This window comes from Tyto alba, unplaced genomic scaffold, assembly GCF_018691265.1.
Source record: "Tyto alba isolate M040663 unplaced genomic scaffold, T.alba_DEE_v4.0 Super-Scaffold_3, whole genome shotgun sequence".
In the NCBI taxonomy this organism is placed as follows: Eukaryota; Metazoa; Chordata; class Aves; order Strigiformes; family Tytonidae; genus Tyto; species Tyto alba.
The window spans coordinates 773977-788419 of record NW_024881304.1 but is presented as its reverse complement, the minus strand read 5'-3'; the positions used below and the strand labels follow the sequence as shown (position 1 = coordinate 788419).

The 14443-nt window shown below is 69.5% G+C and overlaps 1 protein-coding gene across 3 annotated transcripts; it reads left to right on the top strand.

The window, feature by feature from the left end:
- The first annotated feature begins 72 nt into the window (after positions 1 to 72).
- Positions 73 to 10410, top strand: MST1R (macrophage stimulating 1 receptor). Of its 3 annotated transcripts, none has more exons than XM_042799783.1 (21): positions 73 to 138; positions 1659 to 2969; positions 4163 to 4351; positions 4432 to 4557; positions 4648 to 4818; positions 5021 to 5190; positions 5285 to 5462; positions 5570 to 5715; positions 5830 to 5991; positions 6170 to 6263; positions 7337 to 7501; positions 7584 to 7730; positions 7814 to 7973; positions 8062 to 8154; positions 8233 to 8454; positions 8536 to 8616; positions 8688 to 8869; positions 8947 to 9056; positions 9174 to 9339; positions 9420 to 9556; positions 9641 to 10410. In XM_042799783.1, the coding sequence occupies exons 2-21, from the start codon at positions 1746 to 1748 to the stop codon at positions 9936 to 9938; spliced, it is 4221 nt and encodes a 1406-aa protein (XP_042655717.1). In that variant the 5' UTR covers positions 73 to 138; positions 1659 to 1745; the 3' UTR covers positions 9939 to 10410. The 3 variants fall into 3 exon arrangements, with proteins under 3 accessions (XP_042655717.1, XP_042655715.1, XP_042655716.1); XM_042799781.1 differs by having other exon boundaries at positions 7274 to 7501; XM_042799782.1 differs by lacking the exon at positions 73 to 138 and adding an exon at positions 1102 to 1200 and having other exon boundaries at positions 7274 to 7501.
- Positions 10411 to 14443: the final 4033 nt, after the last annotated feature.

Below are 14443 nucleotides of genomic sequence, written 5' to 3'. Positions count from 1 at the left end.
GCAGCCGGGGCGGTGCTGGCAGGAGGCAGCACCGGCCGGAGAGTGGGAACGGCAAAAACCCTGGGATGAGCTGGCCAGGGCCACCTAATGTCGAAACCGAGCGGGAGACGCGCAGCGGCCGGAGGAAGGAGCAGTTGGGTAAGGCGTGGGGCCAGCGCAACCACCGGGCCTTGCACAACGCGGGGTGGGAGCCTGGGAGGGCTGAGGGTGGCCAGGGCAGGGGAGCCTGTTTTCGGCACGTTCAGCCCCTCCTGGGACCAAAGTCGCGGGGCAGCGCCTTGCTCAGCTGGAGGGAAAGTTCATGGGTGCAGCTGGGACCCACAGCCCGAGGGCAGCAGGACACTCGGAGGCCTTCATAGGGTGCAGTGGGAGGTAAAAGCATCTTCATCCCCACCGGCGAGTCCCGGCAGTGCTGGCAGGGCAGCCCTTGGTGGTGGGGAAAAAGGGACGCGAGACAAAGAATGAGCACGACAGAAATAACCCCCACGGCTCTCTACGCAAAGCTGCACCCGCCCCTGCCTCGGTCTTGCCTCCTCGGCTGGAAATCCCCGTGCTGAGCCTGCCACAACCCCCCGGGAATGCCTAGAAGCGAGTCGCCGGCGCGGGCAGCTTCGGGGGAGCTCGATGGCGTGGGCCAGGGCGGCGACGAGCCCCTGGCACCGGTGCCTGTGGCAGAGGGGCCAAGGGGTGCTGACATGCCGGCACCCCGGGGTGCTGGCGGCTGCTTCCCAGCAGCGGGGACCCTCCGACAGCCACCCCGGCAGCGCTGGGCTGCAGCGGGCACCCGAGGCGGCGTGCCAGCCTTACCCCCCTGAACAGGGGGGCCCTGGCTTTCCCCCGTGTCCCTTTGGAGCACTGTGCCCAGCCAAACTTGCCGTGTGTCCCCCCCTTCAGCGACCCTCCGGGCACCTCGGGACCGTTGCCCCCCCCCACGCCACCCCGGGCTCCTTGTTCCTCCCCGAGCACCCCCGTCCCCCCGGGCTGCGTGTGCCGGTGCCGGCCCTCGGGGAGCCCCGCGCGGCTCCGTGGGCAGGGCCCGCCCGCCCCGCCCCGCCCCGCCCCGCCCCGGCCCCGCTCCGCCCCGGCCCGGCACGGCCCGGCACGGCCCGGCAGCGCCCAGGTAAGCGCTCGGCCCTGCCGGGACTGGACGGGGCAGCCAGACCCGACGGGGACCCCGGCTGGGAACCGCTCCCGGCCGCGGTGAGCTGGGAGCAGGGGGAGGGGGGGGGCGGGAGGGACTCACACGCCAGCCCCGGGGGTACTTTGGGGTCCCTGTTCCTGGGGGCTGGTAGGGGACTTGTCCCGGTCCCGCGGGGATCCCCCCTGTTCTCATTGCTGTTCCGGGGGGCTGGCAGGGGTCCCCATTCCAGTCGCTGGAGGGGGCGGGTCTCGCATGGCAGAGACGCTTTTGGGGGACAGGCGAGGGGCTGGGAGGTGGCAGCAGGCAGGATTTGTCCCCCCTGCCGCAGGCAGCTTGGCTTCACCTCCCACTTGTGGTATGTAGGAAGAGGTTTGGGGCAGCCGATCCTCCCCCCGGCAGCACCCCTTATCATCTGGCACTGGGGGACCCCAGCACCCCCCCAACAGCGCATGCAGCAGTGCCCCAGGGTCCTCACCCAACCGCAGCAGGTAAACCCCTTTCTCCTTTCTTTCGGCAGATGCGATGGTGACCCGTCCTCCGCGTGTCCCAACCCTGCTCGGTGCTGAGCACCGTCGATAACCCCGCGCCGGCGGCACCGCGCGGCATGGGGCTGTCGTGCCGCGTGTGCCTCTTGCTGGTGCTCACCCTGGCCCCACTTGGTGCCAGCGCCTGGCAGTGCCCCCGCATCCCTTACAGCTCCACCAGGAACTTCTCCGTCCCCTACGCGCTGCCCGGCCTCGACGCCGGCAGCCCCGTGCAGAACGTCGCCGTCTTCGCCGACTCCGCCGGCCCGGCCGCCGTCTTCGTGGCCGTCCGCAACCGCATCCTGCTGGCCAGCCCCGAGCTGCGCCTCCTCTCCACCCTCATCACCGGCCCGGTGGGCAGCGCCGAGTGTGAGATCTGCCGCCTGTGCCCGGCCACCACGGACGCTCACGAGGACACGGACAACGTCCTGCTGCTGCTGGACCCGCTGGAGCCGTGGCTGTACAGCTGCGGCACGGCGCGGCACGGGCTGTGCTACCAGCACCAGCTGGAGGTGCGGGACGGCGAGGTGGCCATCACCACCACGCGCTGCCTGTACTCGGCCACAGGCAACAGCCCCGCGTCCTGCCCCGACTGCGTGGCCAGCCCCCTGGGGACCAGTGCCGCAGTGGTGGCCACCTCCTACGCCTCTTTCTTCTACCTCGGCTCCACCATCAACAGCAGCGTGGCGGCGCGGTACAGCCCGCAGTCGGTGTCTGTCCGCAGGCTGAAAGGCACCTTGGACGGCTTTTCAGACGACTTCCAGTGGCTGACGGTGCTGCCGCAACACCGGGACAACTACACCATCCACTACGTGCACTCCTTCGCCGACGGGGACCACGTCTACTTCCTGACGGTGCAGCCGGAGCGGCCGGGCTCAGCGGCGTACCACACGCGCCTGGCACGGCTCAGCACCCACGAGCGCGACCTCCGCCGCTACCGTGAGCTCGTCCTCGACTGCCGCTTCGAGTCCAAGCGGCGGCGGCGGCGGCGGCGTGGTGGTGAGGAGGATGCCGAGCGGGACGTCGCCTACAACGTGCTGCAGGCAGCCCACGCTGCCCGCCCCGGCGCCCGCCTGGCCCGTGACCTTGGCATCAACGACACCGACACGGTGCTTTTCGGCGCCTTCGCCGAGAGCCGGCCCGAGAGCCGGGTGCCGCGGGAAGTCTCGGCCGTCTGCGCCTTCCCCCTCCGCCTCCTCAACCAGGCCATGGAGGAGGGCATGGAGAAGTGCTGCGGCACCGGGCACCAGCCGCTGCTGCGGGGGCTCAGCTTCTTCCAGCCTGTGGAGTACTGCCCACACAACGTGAGTCCATCCACCCCAGGGGGGGTCTGGGGGGTCAGCTGGGATGCGGGAAGGTGGATCAGGGATGCTGGGAAGCGCTGGTAAAGCGGGGTGGGCTGGAGAGGGGTGGGTTGGGCAGGAGGAAAGCGGAGTCACCCAGGTGTGAGTCAACCCCGCCGGCCGCCCATCGCAGGGGCCAGTCCCGGCCACACTGAGCAGGCAGGGTGCTGGTGGGGATCTGGTTGTGCTCCCCACCCCGGGCACCCCGTACTCGCCCAGGCTGGGTGCCACAGACGCGTGTCCTGGCACACGGGCGCACCCAAATGTCCCTCTCCTCGGCGTGGCTTCCCTGGGGCGCACCGGCTCCGGCCCCCGCGGTGGCTGTCCCCGGCACGGGACTGTGGGCGGCCACCCTCTTCAGCTTGCTTATGTGTACGGGGGACAAGGAAGCCCCGTGGCCTTGGTGCTCCCCAGACCGGGGTGCTCAGGGTGCCCGGGCGCTCCCGCCTTGCAGCCCCGGCCCCAGGGCCGCCGCCTTCTCTGGGCAAATAAACCACAGGCGGAAGCGCAATTAGTCACTGGGGTTTCTCGTCTGCCGCAGCCGTGGGGCAGGAACACCGTGTCCCAGGGACAAGCCCCGGCACGGCCGGGAAGGGGACGGGCGGGCACGCCGGCAGGGCCCCCTCTGCAGGCAGGGTCCCAGCAAGCACCCACGGAGCCGAGTTTTGACATTCTCAGCCAGACGCAGGGCAAGGTGCAGCCAAATCCCCTCCTCTTCCCACGCACAGAGCAGACAGCTCACTGCCGCTGACTCACACCGCCGGCATGGCGAGCCGGGAGGGGATCCCCAGCCCCACACATTTAGGGGGGGGCACAGGGAGGACCCTCTGGCTCCTGGTGCCCCCCTCAGCCCCAGCCCTCCACAGAGCTCCAGGGGTTGGCTTTGGGGTGCCCGCCCTGCGGTGTCGACACCCGTAACTACATCCAGATGGGGCGGGCGGGGAGGGCAGGATCTGACGCCGTGCGGGGGCTGCGGGAGGGGCCACGGATGTGTTTTTTCCCCCAAAACGTTCCCAGCCTGCAAGGGAGCTTGGGCAATCGGCTGCGCCCCAAAATATCTTGTGGCTGGAGCTGGTGCCCACTCATGAGTGTATGGGGGGGGGGTCAGGGTGCTGGGCCCAGCTTCAAGGTGCCAACCCCGCGCTTGGCTGCAGGTGAACCTCTCAGCGCCCGTGGCCAACACCAGTTGCTGGGACCAGCCCACCCTCGTCCCCGCCGCCTCGCATAAGGTGGACCTGTTCAACGGGCAGCTGGCCAGCGTCCTCCTCACCTCCATCTTTGTCACCGCCCTGGGGGACGTCACCGTGGCCCACCTGGGCACAGCGGAGGGACGCGTTTTCCAGGTGGGCCGGGGGGCCGGGTAGGGTGGGTGCTCCCGGCAGCGCGTGGGGTGCGCTCAGCCCCCCGCTCTGCCCCGCTGCAGATGGTGCTCCAGCGCTCCAGCTCCTACCTCCTCACCTTGGCCAACTTCTCCCTGGGGGAGCCGGGGCCGGTGTGGGGTGCCATGGGGCTGCAGAGCCACTCGCTGTTCTTCACCGCCGGCACCAAAGTGAGTGGGGGACCCTGGGGGGGGGGGGGGGCGGTGCAGGGTGGGCGCTGAGCCCCACGCGCCCCACTCGCCTCCGCTCTCCATCCCTAGGTGTGGCGCCTGAATGTCACCGGCCCCGGCTGCCGCCACTTCTCCACGTGCCAGCGGTGCCTGCGGGCCGAGCGCTTCATGGGCTGCGGCTGGTGCGGGAGCGGGTGCGCACGCCGCCACGAGTGTGCCGGCCCCTGGGTCCAGGACAGCTGCCCGCCCGTCCTCACCGACGTAGGTCTGCGCCGCCGTCCCCCCTGCTCCCCCCATCTCCCAGGGACTCGGAGGGGGAGGGATGTGGCACATGGGGTGGCACGCGGTGGGATCTTTGCTCCATCCGGAGACTTCCTCCCTGGGACGGGTGTCATGCCCCCCGGGGAAGGCAGCCATCAGTGGGCTTTCGGGGCTCGGGGTGACACGGGTGTCTCTCCCGCAGTTCCACCCCCAGAGTGCCCCGCTGCAGGGCCGGACACGGGTGACACTCTGCGGCATGACCTTCCGCTCCCACTGGGACCCCGACCCCCGCCACAGCCCCCCCAGCACGTACCGGGTGACGGTGGGACGGCGAGGATGCACCGTGCTGCCAGAGGAGAGCAGGAGCCACAGGTGCGTGGTGGTGCTCGGGGCGGGGAACAGGAGCAGAGGGGGGTCTGGGGCTGCCCCCCCAGCCCAGGGCTGACCCCTCATTACCACCCCACAGACCCCTGCCCACCTCCCGCCACAAGGACTTTGTGGATGTGCTGGTGTGTGAGCTGGAGCTGGGGGGCCCGGCAGCAGTGGGGGGCCCAGCTGACGTGGTGCTCACTGTGGAGGAACCCACCAGACCCTCCGGTTTCCACGTCCACGGCTCAGCCACCCGCGGTGGCTTCATCTTTGTGGTATGGGCCTGCACTGGTGGCCACCCCTGGCAGGGTTTTGACAGGGGGGAGGAGGGAGGGGGCGGTTTGGCTCACCCACCCACCCCACTGACGCTGTCTCTGCCCAGGAGCCCCACATCAGAGCTCTGCACCCCCCCTTCGGCCCCCGGGGGGGTGGCACCCACCTCTTGCTCCACGGCACCCACCTCTCGGCAGGGAGCAGCTGGCGGGTGATGGTCAACGGCTCCGAGTGCCCGCTGGCCGGGCAGCCCAGGTACGCCCCTGCCCTGCCCCCGCCGGGCACAGCAGGGTCCGTGGCATGGGGACGGGCACGGGCACCCCCCCCGCGTCCCACTGTCCCCTCCAGCCATGGCTGCCGTGTCCCCAGGCCGGGCGACGGGGTGATTCGGTGCACGGCTCCTGCCGCCGGTGGCCTGGGCGCAGCCTGGGTGGCCCTGTGGATCGACGGGGAGGAATTCCCAGCCCCCCTGCCCTTCCAGTACCGCCCTGACCCCTTCGTTTTGTCCATCATCCCCAACTGCAGCTATGAGTGAGTGTGTGGGCTCCCTACCCCTGGGGGGGGACAGGTCCAGCCTCCCCACTGCCCCTGACCGGGCTGGATGAGGCCCTGGGGACCGCATGCACCCCAAGGACCATGTGCACCCCGGGGGCCATGTTAAACTCGGGGACCACGTGCACCCTGGGGCCCTGATCCCTTCCCGCCGCAGGGGTTCAATGCTCACCATCATCGGCACCCACCTGGACTCGGTGTATCGTGCCAAGATCCGCTTCGAAGCTGGCGGCGTGAAGACCGAAGCCACAGTAAGCACTGGGGCAGGAGGCCGTCACCGCCCTGGCCCTATCCTGCCCACCCCGGGCACTGTGCCATGCCAGCACCCAGCACCCCCCCAGCATGCTGCACCCCTCCAGCATGCAGCAACCCGCAGCACCCAACACCCCCCCAGCACTCAGCATGCACCCAGCATCCCCCCAGCACCCAGCAACCCATCAGCACCCAGCACCCCCCAGCACCCAGCACCCCCCCAACACCCCCTCAGCACCCAGCATCCCCCGAGCACCCAGCATCCCCCCAGCACCCAGCACGCACCCAGCACTGCCCCAGCACCCAGCATCCCCCCAGCACCCCCCCAGCACCCCCCCAGCACCCAGCACCCCCCAGCACCCAGCATCCCCCCAGCACCCAGCACCCCCCCAGCACCCAGCATCCCCCCAGCACCCAGCATCCCCCCAGCATCCCCCCAGTACCCAGCACCCCCCCAGCACCCAGCACCCCCCCAGCACCCAGCATCCCCCCAGCACCCCCCCAGTACCCAGCACCCCCCCAGCACCCAGCACCCCCCAGCACCCAGCATCCCCCCAGCACCCCCCCAGTACCCAGCACCCCCCCGAGCACCCAGCACCCCCCCAGCACCCACCCAGCATCCCCCCAGCACCCACCCAGCATCCCCCCTGCACCCAGCACCCCCCCAAGCACCCAGCACCCCCCCAGCAACCACCCAGCACCCCCCCAAGCACCCAGCACCCCCCCAGCACCCAACATCCCCCCAGCACCCCCCCAGTACCCAGCACCCCCCCAGCACCCAGCACCCCCCAGCACCCAGCATCCCCCCGAGCACCCAGCACCCCCCCAGCACCCACCCAGCATCCCCCCAGCACCCACCCAGCACCCTCCCTGAGCACCCAGCACCCCCCCAGCACCCACCCAGCATCCCCCCAGCACCCAGCACCCCCCCAGCACCCAGCACCCCCCCAAGCACCCAGCACCCCCCCAGCACCCAGCTCCCCCCCAGCACCCAGCATCCCCCCCGCAGGTGTGTGAGGGCCCACGGGCGCCGGGGCAGCTGCTGTGCCGCAGCCCAGCCTTCCCCTTTGAGAGCAAGGTGGAGCCGGCGCTGGGGAACCTGAGCGTGCTGCCGGACGGCAACACCGGCCACCGGCTCTTCCGCCTCCGTTACTACCCCCGGCCCAAGGTCTTCCCCCTGGAGCAGGAGGGCGGGCGCCTCCGCCTCAAGCCTGGCGACGACGAGATCGAGGTGCACGTACGTGGGGCAGCGGGGTGAGCCAGGGTAGGGGGTCCCGCTGCCGGGACCCTCCGGGGCTCAGGGTTCTGTGCCCGGGCAGCAATTGGGGCTGGACGCCGTGGCCTCCTGCATGAACATCACCATGACGGTGGGGGGCCGGGACTGCCACCCCAACGTGCTGAAGAACGAGGTGACATGCCGCCTGCCCCGCGACCTGCGCCTGCCCCCAGCCGGGGCCCCCGTGGAGGTAGGCACCCCCCTCCGGGTGGGCAACCCCGTCACCCCCCCATCCCCGCTGAGCCCCCCCCCCCTCGCCCCCCGCTCTCCCAGATCTGCGTGAACGGCGCCTGCGAGGCGCTGGGCTGGGTGCTGCCCGCCGCCGCCTCGCTGGACCTGGCCGCCAGCCTGGCCCTGGGCACCGGCCTCACCTTCCTGGTCTGCTGTGTCCTGGCCGCCGTGCTGCTCCGCTGGCGCTGGAGGAAGAGGAGGGGTGAGTGCCGCGCTCCCCGGGTGCCCCGCAACACCCCCCCTGGCCACACGCCACCCCCCCCACCCACCCACCCCACTGCTGCCCGCAGGGACGGAGAACCTGGAGCTGCTGGTGCAGCCCGGCCGCGGCGACCCCCCTGCCACCACCCAGCGCCCCGGCGTCGACTACAGGGAGGTGCTGGGTAAGTGGGTGCCACCGGCCTGTGGCGGGGTGCTGGGTGCCTGCCCAGCCCTCACTCTGCCTCTGCCTGTCCCGGCAGTGCTGCCTGCGGCGGGCAGCCCCGGCCCAGCGCAGCCCTGGGGACGCTTCGCCGGTGCCGGTGGCGGTGCCGGCACGGCGGGCGGCGGCTCCCCCGTGCCCCTGCTCAGGGCCACATCCTGCTGCCTGGAGGACCTACGGCCAGAGCTGCTGGAGGAGGTGAAGGACATCCTCATCCCCGAGGAGCGGCTCGTCACCCACCGCCACCAGGTCATCGGCAAAGGTGCCGCCGCACCCCGATTTGGCCGTGGCGTCACCCGCTCACCGTGTGCGGTGCCAGCTTCATGCCGCCTGTCCCCCGCAGGGCACTTCGGCAGCGTTTACCACGGCACCTACACAGACCCGCTGCTGGGAGACCTCCACTGCGCCGTCAAGTCCCTGCACCGTGAGTAGCACCCGCTCCCACGGCACGGTCCGGCGGGGCGGCGGGGCGCTCCACGGCTCGGCTCTCGGCAGGCATCACGGACGTGGAGGAGGTGGAGGAGTTCCTGCGCGAGGGCATCCTCATGAAGAGCTTCCACCACCCCCAGGTGCTCTCGCTGCTGGGGGTCTGCCTGCCCCGCCACGGGCTGCCCCTCGTCGTCCTGCCCTACATGCGCCACGGGGACCTGCGCCACTTCATCCGTGCCCGGGAGCGGGTAGGGGGTACCCTGGAGGGAGGGAGATTGGGGGGGGCGGGACTGGGGTTGCCCCTCTCACCGTTCCCACCCCGCAGAGCCCCACGGTGAAGGACCTCATTGGCTTCGGGCTGCAGGTGGCCCTGGGCATGGAGTACCTGGCCCAGAAGAAGTTTGTGCATCGGGACCTGGCCGCCAGGAACTGCATGTGAGTGTGGCCGTCCCCACTGGAGCCGAGCCGTGGGGTCACCCTGAGGGCCCAGGGTTGGGCATGGGGGGGTGCAGAGCCTGGTAGCCCACCCCCCCTCAAAATGGTGTTCCACAGGCTGGACGAGACGCTGACGGTGAAGGTGGCCGACTTTGGGCTGGCGCGGGATGTGTTCGGCAAGGAGTACTACAGCATCCGGCAGCACCGCCACGCCAAGCTGCCCGTCAAGTGGATGGCCCTGGAGAGCCTCCAGACCCAAAAATTCACCACCAAGTCAGACGTGGTAGGCACGACCCTCGTCCCCGGCCCCTGACCCCCGGCCCTGTCCCACCCGCCCTGCCATGGTGGCTCTCTGCTCGGCAGTGGTCCTTCGGGGTGCTCATGTGGGAGCTGCTGACACGGGGGGCGTCGCCGTACCCCGCTGTGGACCCCTACGACATGGCCCGCTACCTGCTGCAGGGGAGACGCCTGCCGCAGCCCCGCCACTGCCCCGACACGCTGTGAGTGGGGCTGGGGGGTGGGCAGGGATTGCCCGGGGAGGGGTCCCGGGGGGGCCGCCAGCGCTGACGGGGGTGTTGGGACAGGTACGGGGTGATGCTGAGCTGCTGGGCGCCGGCGCCTGAGGAGAGGCCGTCCTTCACGGGGCTGGTGGGCAAGCTGGAGCGTGTCCTGGCCACGCTGGAGGGCGAGCACTATGTCAACTTGGCCGTCACCTACGTCAACCTGGAGTGTGGCCCCCCATTCCCCCCTGCCCCCCCGGAGCAGCTGCTCGAGGGTGAGGATGCGGGTGAGGATGCGGATGAGCATAACCATCACGAGGAGGAGGAGGAGGAGGAAGAAGAAGAGGAGGAAGAAGAGGAGGAGGACATGGCTGCCTGCTGATGGGATGCCCTGTACTGTGGGGGCTCCTGGACCCCCATACACCGTGGGGATACTCCCCCTAGGAGGGATGCAGCATGCAGTGCATGCTAAGGGACACCCTCCCTATGGGATGGGTGCTGGGAGGCAGCTGGGTGCTGTGGGATGCTCTCTCACAGCACACACTTGGACCCTGCTGGGTGCTCCCCAGGCTTGGTCCCACTCCACGGGGTGCCGTGGGGCTCAGTCCTGCACTGGGCTGGGTGCTGAGGGGCTCTGCCCCACACCAGTGAGGCTGTGCTGTGAGGTCTGGGGCTCAGCCCCACAGCGGCTGGGTGTTACGGGGCCCCAAGCTCAGCCCCACAGCGATGAGGCTGGGCTGTGTGGCACCCAGTGGGTGCCATGGGGTGGCCTGGCCCACCCAGGGGTCCCATGGGGTTTCCAGCCCCTTGGCTGCTCGAATCGCTCATTAAAACCTGATTATATTTTTTTCTGAGGCTGGGGCTGTGTCTTTGAGTGGGGCCATACCCCAGCTTGGCAGCACCCCCGTCCCCCTGCATGGGGGGGGGGGCTCCCTGCCCCGAGTCCCCATCCCTCCGGGGTCACGCACCTCGCGGGGGGCACGGGTGAGGGTGCACCCACCGTTCCCGTGCCAGCCACGGGAGGGCACCTGCACACCGGTGCTGGCGTGGCCACCCCGGGCACCATCCCCCGGTGCCCACCATGCCAGGGCCACCCAACCCGCGCTGGGTCCCAACATGACCCCCTGTGCTTGGGGCGGGGGGGGGGGGACCCAGGTGTCTGGGAGGCGATGCCTGCACCAAGGAGAAAGGATTTTCCTAAAAATCCTCCTCCCAGCCACCTCTGGCTGGAGCCCACGACCTGACTCGCCGGTGATCCCAAAAGGCCGCGGGTGCCGAGCCGTGCCCCTCGCCTCTGCCCCCTTCCCTGGGTGGTTGGGGGCTGTGGCGGGGAGGTGACATATCGCTGGGTACAGGCCTTTCCACCCTCCTCAGCTGCAGCTAAATATAGCCCGGGCAGCTCCACCAGCAGCTCTGCCAGCCGGGTGGGCTTGAGGCACCCACCTCGCTGCGTGGCTAGGGTGGGCTGCGGGTGGGGAGCACCGTGCTCTTGGGCGGGGGGTGATGGTGCCCTCGGGATCCCACTGCTGGGGGTGTGGGTCACGGTGCCCCTGAGATCACGGGTTGATGGGTGCCCAGGGCATGGGCTCGTGGTGTCCCTGGGATCACGATGCTTCTGGGATGATGGGTGCCTGGGCATGGCATCAGGGTGCCTGTGCAGGGGACGGTGCTGCTCGTGCCCAGGGGCTGGCAGTGGGGGGCTGCCCAGGACAGGGGGAGAGCGGCTGAGCCCCCCACTGATGCTCGCCACTGGATGAGCCAGCTTTCTCTGCTCCTTTTGCTGGCAGCGGTGGCCGATGTCCCATCAGTGAGGAGCTCACCCTGACGAGGAGGTTCCCTCTGCCCCTATTTTAGGACAAAAATCCCCTGGAACAAGGCACAGGAACACTGCCTCTGGGTGCACGTCCAGAGCTCGGGGTGGGGGCAAGGGCAGGATTTGGGGTCGGGCAGGGGATGCTCGGGGCAAGTCTAGGACAGGCAGGGGACACTGAAACATCTCCTGGCCCCACGGCCACGAGCGGCTCCACTCTGATCCGTGGCCGGCCACACGGGTCCTACAGCCAGCACCGGCTTTAAATAAAACCTCCTCGGCTGCTCATTAAGCGGCACCGGAGCCCGGGGCCGCGTCAGCTCCCATCAGCCAAGCTGTCCATCTCCGCCAGCACCTCGCACCTGCACGGCCCCGCCGCCACTTGCGGGAGGATATTTTTAGTGCAGCTGGGTCCCGGCATCCCGCAGTTGGGGGGGGGGGGGGGGCGGATCTGCGGGGACGGTGCCTCAGTTTCCCCGCAGTGGGACTGTGCTGCTCCCCTGGCTCGGGTTTTGGGGTGGCCGTGCCCCCCCCCCCCCCCCCAGCTTGGGTGCCGGCCCTGCCCGCACGAGGCCAAGCAACGCCATTTCGGGTACGCTGCTGAGTTGCTGTGGCAACAGGAAGGGCCCGTCACCGCACGGTTATTAGGGCTGGATCAGGAACAGGAGGTACTGGGGAATAGTGGGCACCGGTGCGGGGGGACGCTGGGTGCTGGGGGTGCGCCTAGGGTGGCTGGCTGGGGCACCGCCAGCAGCCTGGCTGCAGGGAAGGATGGATAGACAGACAGATGGACGGATGGACAAGCACCCTGGGTGTTGCCCACCCTCAAGCACAGGGCAGGGTGGGTGCCCAGGGCTGTGGCTGGGTGACAGACGGGTGCCAGGCCCACTGTCCTGCGACCTGGGCGGGGGGGGGTGCAGCCCCGGGGACACCCCGCGTGAGCGGGGCTGTCAGTGCCCCGCGGCGGGGCGGCGCAGCAAACTGCTCGTTAGCTGATGAGGTTTGCGTGGTTGCAGTGACGTGCGTGAGGAGGGACCCTGCCTCAGGCTGTCCCCCCTCACCCCCACCCCCCACCCCCCCCCCCGCAAATGTGCTTGTGGAGGTGACAGATTTCATACTAATACATATTTATCCTGCCCTAATTACGCTGCGGGAGGTGAGGAGCGTGCCCACCTCTGCCTGTCCCTGCCTGCTGCTGCCAGCTGGGATGGGCGCTGGTGCCACGGGCACTGCCACAGCACAAGGGACCTTGCGGGGGACCTTGGAGGGTGGCACCTCACACAGCACCCTGCACCCTGCCCCGGCTTGGGGGGGAGGGATCATCTCAGTGGTGCTGCCTGGGTGCACAGGTGAGCACCCAAAGGTAAGCAGCACCCTAAGGTGCTGCATGGCTGGGCGCAGTTGGTGGAGCACCTGCTCAAGCTGCGGCCGTGCCGTGCCGTGCCGTGCCATGCCACGCCGTGCCGTGCCACGCCGTGCCAGGCCCACCGCCACGGCTGCGGCAGAGCAGCCAGCGTCCCGCCCCGGCAGCGCGCCTTGCACACGCGGCACTTCAAATGTTTTATTTGGGGAAAGTGCTGTCGTTAGCAGGGATTAATTATTAAAATCGGAGGCATCTATAAAACATGAGTGGCCATGCGCTGGGGCTGCGGGCGCACAGGCGGAGCTGGGCACGGTCCCGCTGCCAGCAGCGCCCCGGGGACGTACTGCGACGGCGTTCGCCGGTGCTGCCGCAACGGCACCTCGTGCCGGCGGCGGTTTTGGGCTTCTTGTGGCAAAGCGGGTGCAAAGGCCGGCTGCAGGCAGGGGGTGCTGCCCAAGTGGGCACCCTGCCCCCCCTTTTACCCCCGCCGCAGCCCGCTGGGCAGCCAGGGGTGGGGGGCTGGGTTGGAGATGGGCAAAATTGTGTCAAATCGGCGTTTGAGGGGAGCGGTGGTCTCCGGCGTCAGCCGGCCCGGCGAGGTGGCAGCAGGCAGTACCGAGCTGTTTTTAGCGGCTGCCGGCGCGCTGGGGAGCGGGCGTGAAGAGCGGCTGCCACGGCACCGCGGCACCATTTTTAGAAACCGGCAAGTTTTGCTAATGATGCTTGTGAGGGGTGGCAAGGGGGGGGGGGGGGGGGGGGGGGGCGGTTGGCGAGGTGGGGGGGGATACCCGGACCCTGGCCCTCCCGGTCCCCACTACCCGCTCCCCGGGCAGCCTCTGTGCCCAGCCCTGTCCCTCTGTCCTCCCCACCTGGTTCCTGCACCCGCACCTGGGGGCACCCACACTGCCCAGGGCACCCCTGCACCCATCTGGGGCTCTGCAGGCCCCCAGGGAGCTCTGCTGGCCCCTGGGGAGCTTTGGTGGCCCTTGGGAAGCTTTGGTGGACCCTGGGGATCTCTGCAGGAGCTACGGTGGTCCTTGGAGAGCTTTGGTAGCACTTGGGGAACTCTGCTGGCCGCTGGGGAGTTCTAGTGGCCCCCAGAGAGCTCTGCTGGCCCCCGGGGAGCTTTTCGTTACCCTGAAGACTTCCAGGCTAGGGCACATTTTTTTCTCCTTTTTCTGCCCCTGAGACAGCATCTGCCCTCAGCTGGGGGGTTCGCCCCATCTCAGTGCCCAGTCAGGACCTATGCCAGCCACACTCTGGTCCCAGTCCCATTCCCGGTCCCAGTTTCTCTCTGGGGACCAGTTGTCACCCAGAGAGAGCCCCACTCGACTTGCACATGGAACTCCTCGTCCCGAGCAGCCTCCCTGTGCCCTGGTCCCTACGGCCGCATATACTCCCCCAGGGAGATTCGGGGGGGACCCCCAATGGTCTTCCAGCGGGAAGGGGAACCAAACCTCCATGCCATGGGTGATGTCATCACTGTGATGCAGGCGGTTGCTATGGCGATCAAGCCCCATTCCCCCCCAGGCAGGGCTCCCGGGATCAGAGTCAGCCCTGGATGCGATGGGGGCCAAACCAGTGAGGAGGCACAAGGCTTCGTGCGCCGTCACCACTGACACGGGGACGGGCCACGCGAGGAGCAGGTTGGTGGGGGACAAGCAGCTGCGGTCAGCGGTGCCCAGCCAGGTGGGGGGCAGCCCTGTCCTCACCC

Bases quoted from the DNA above. Each gene is read 5' to 3' on its own strand.
- MST1R (XM_042799781.1), top strand. From the start codon at position 1,746: ATGGGGCTGTCGTGCCGCGTGTGCCTCTTGCTGGTGCTCACCCTGGCC. The intron at 4,819-5,020 runs GTAGGTCTGCGC...TCTCTCCCGCAG, and splicing joins GCCCGCCCGTCCTCACCGAC to TTCCACCCCCAGAGTGCCCC. The intron at 8,870-8,946 runs GTAGGGGGTACC...CCCACCCCGCAG, and splicing joins TCATCCGTGCCCGGGAGCGG to AGCCCCACGGTGAAGGACCT.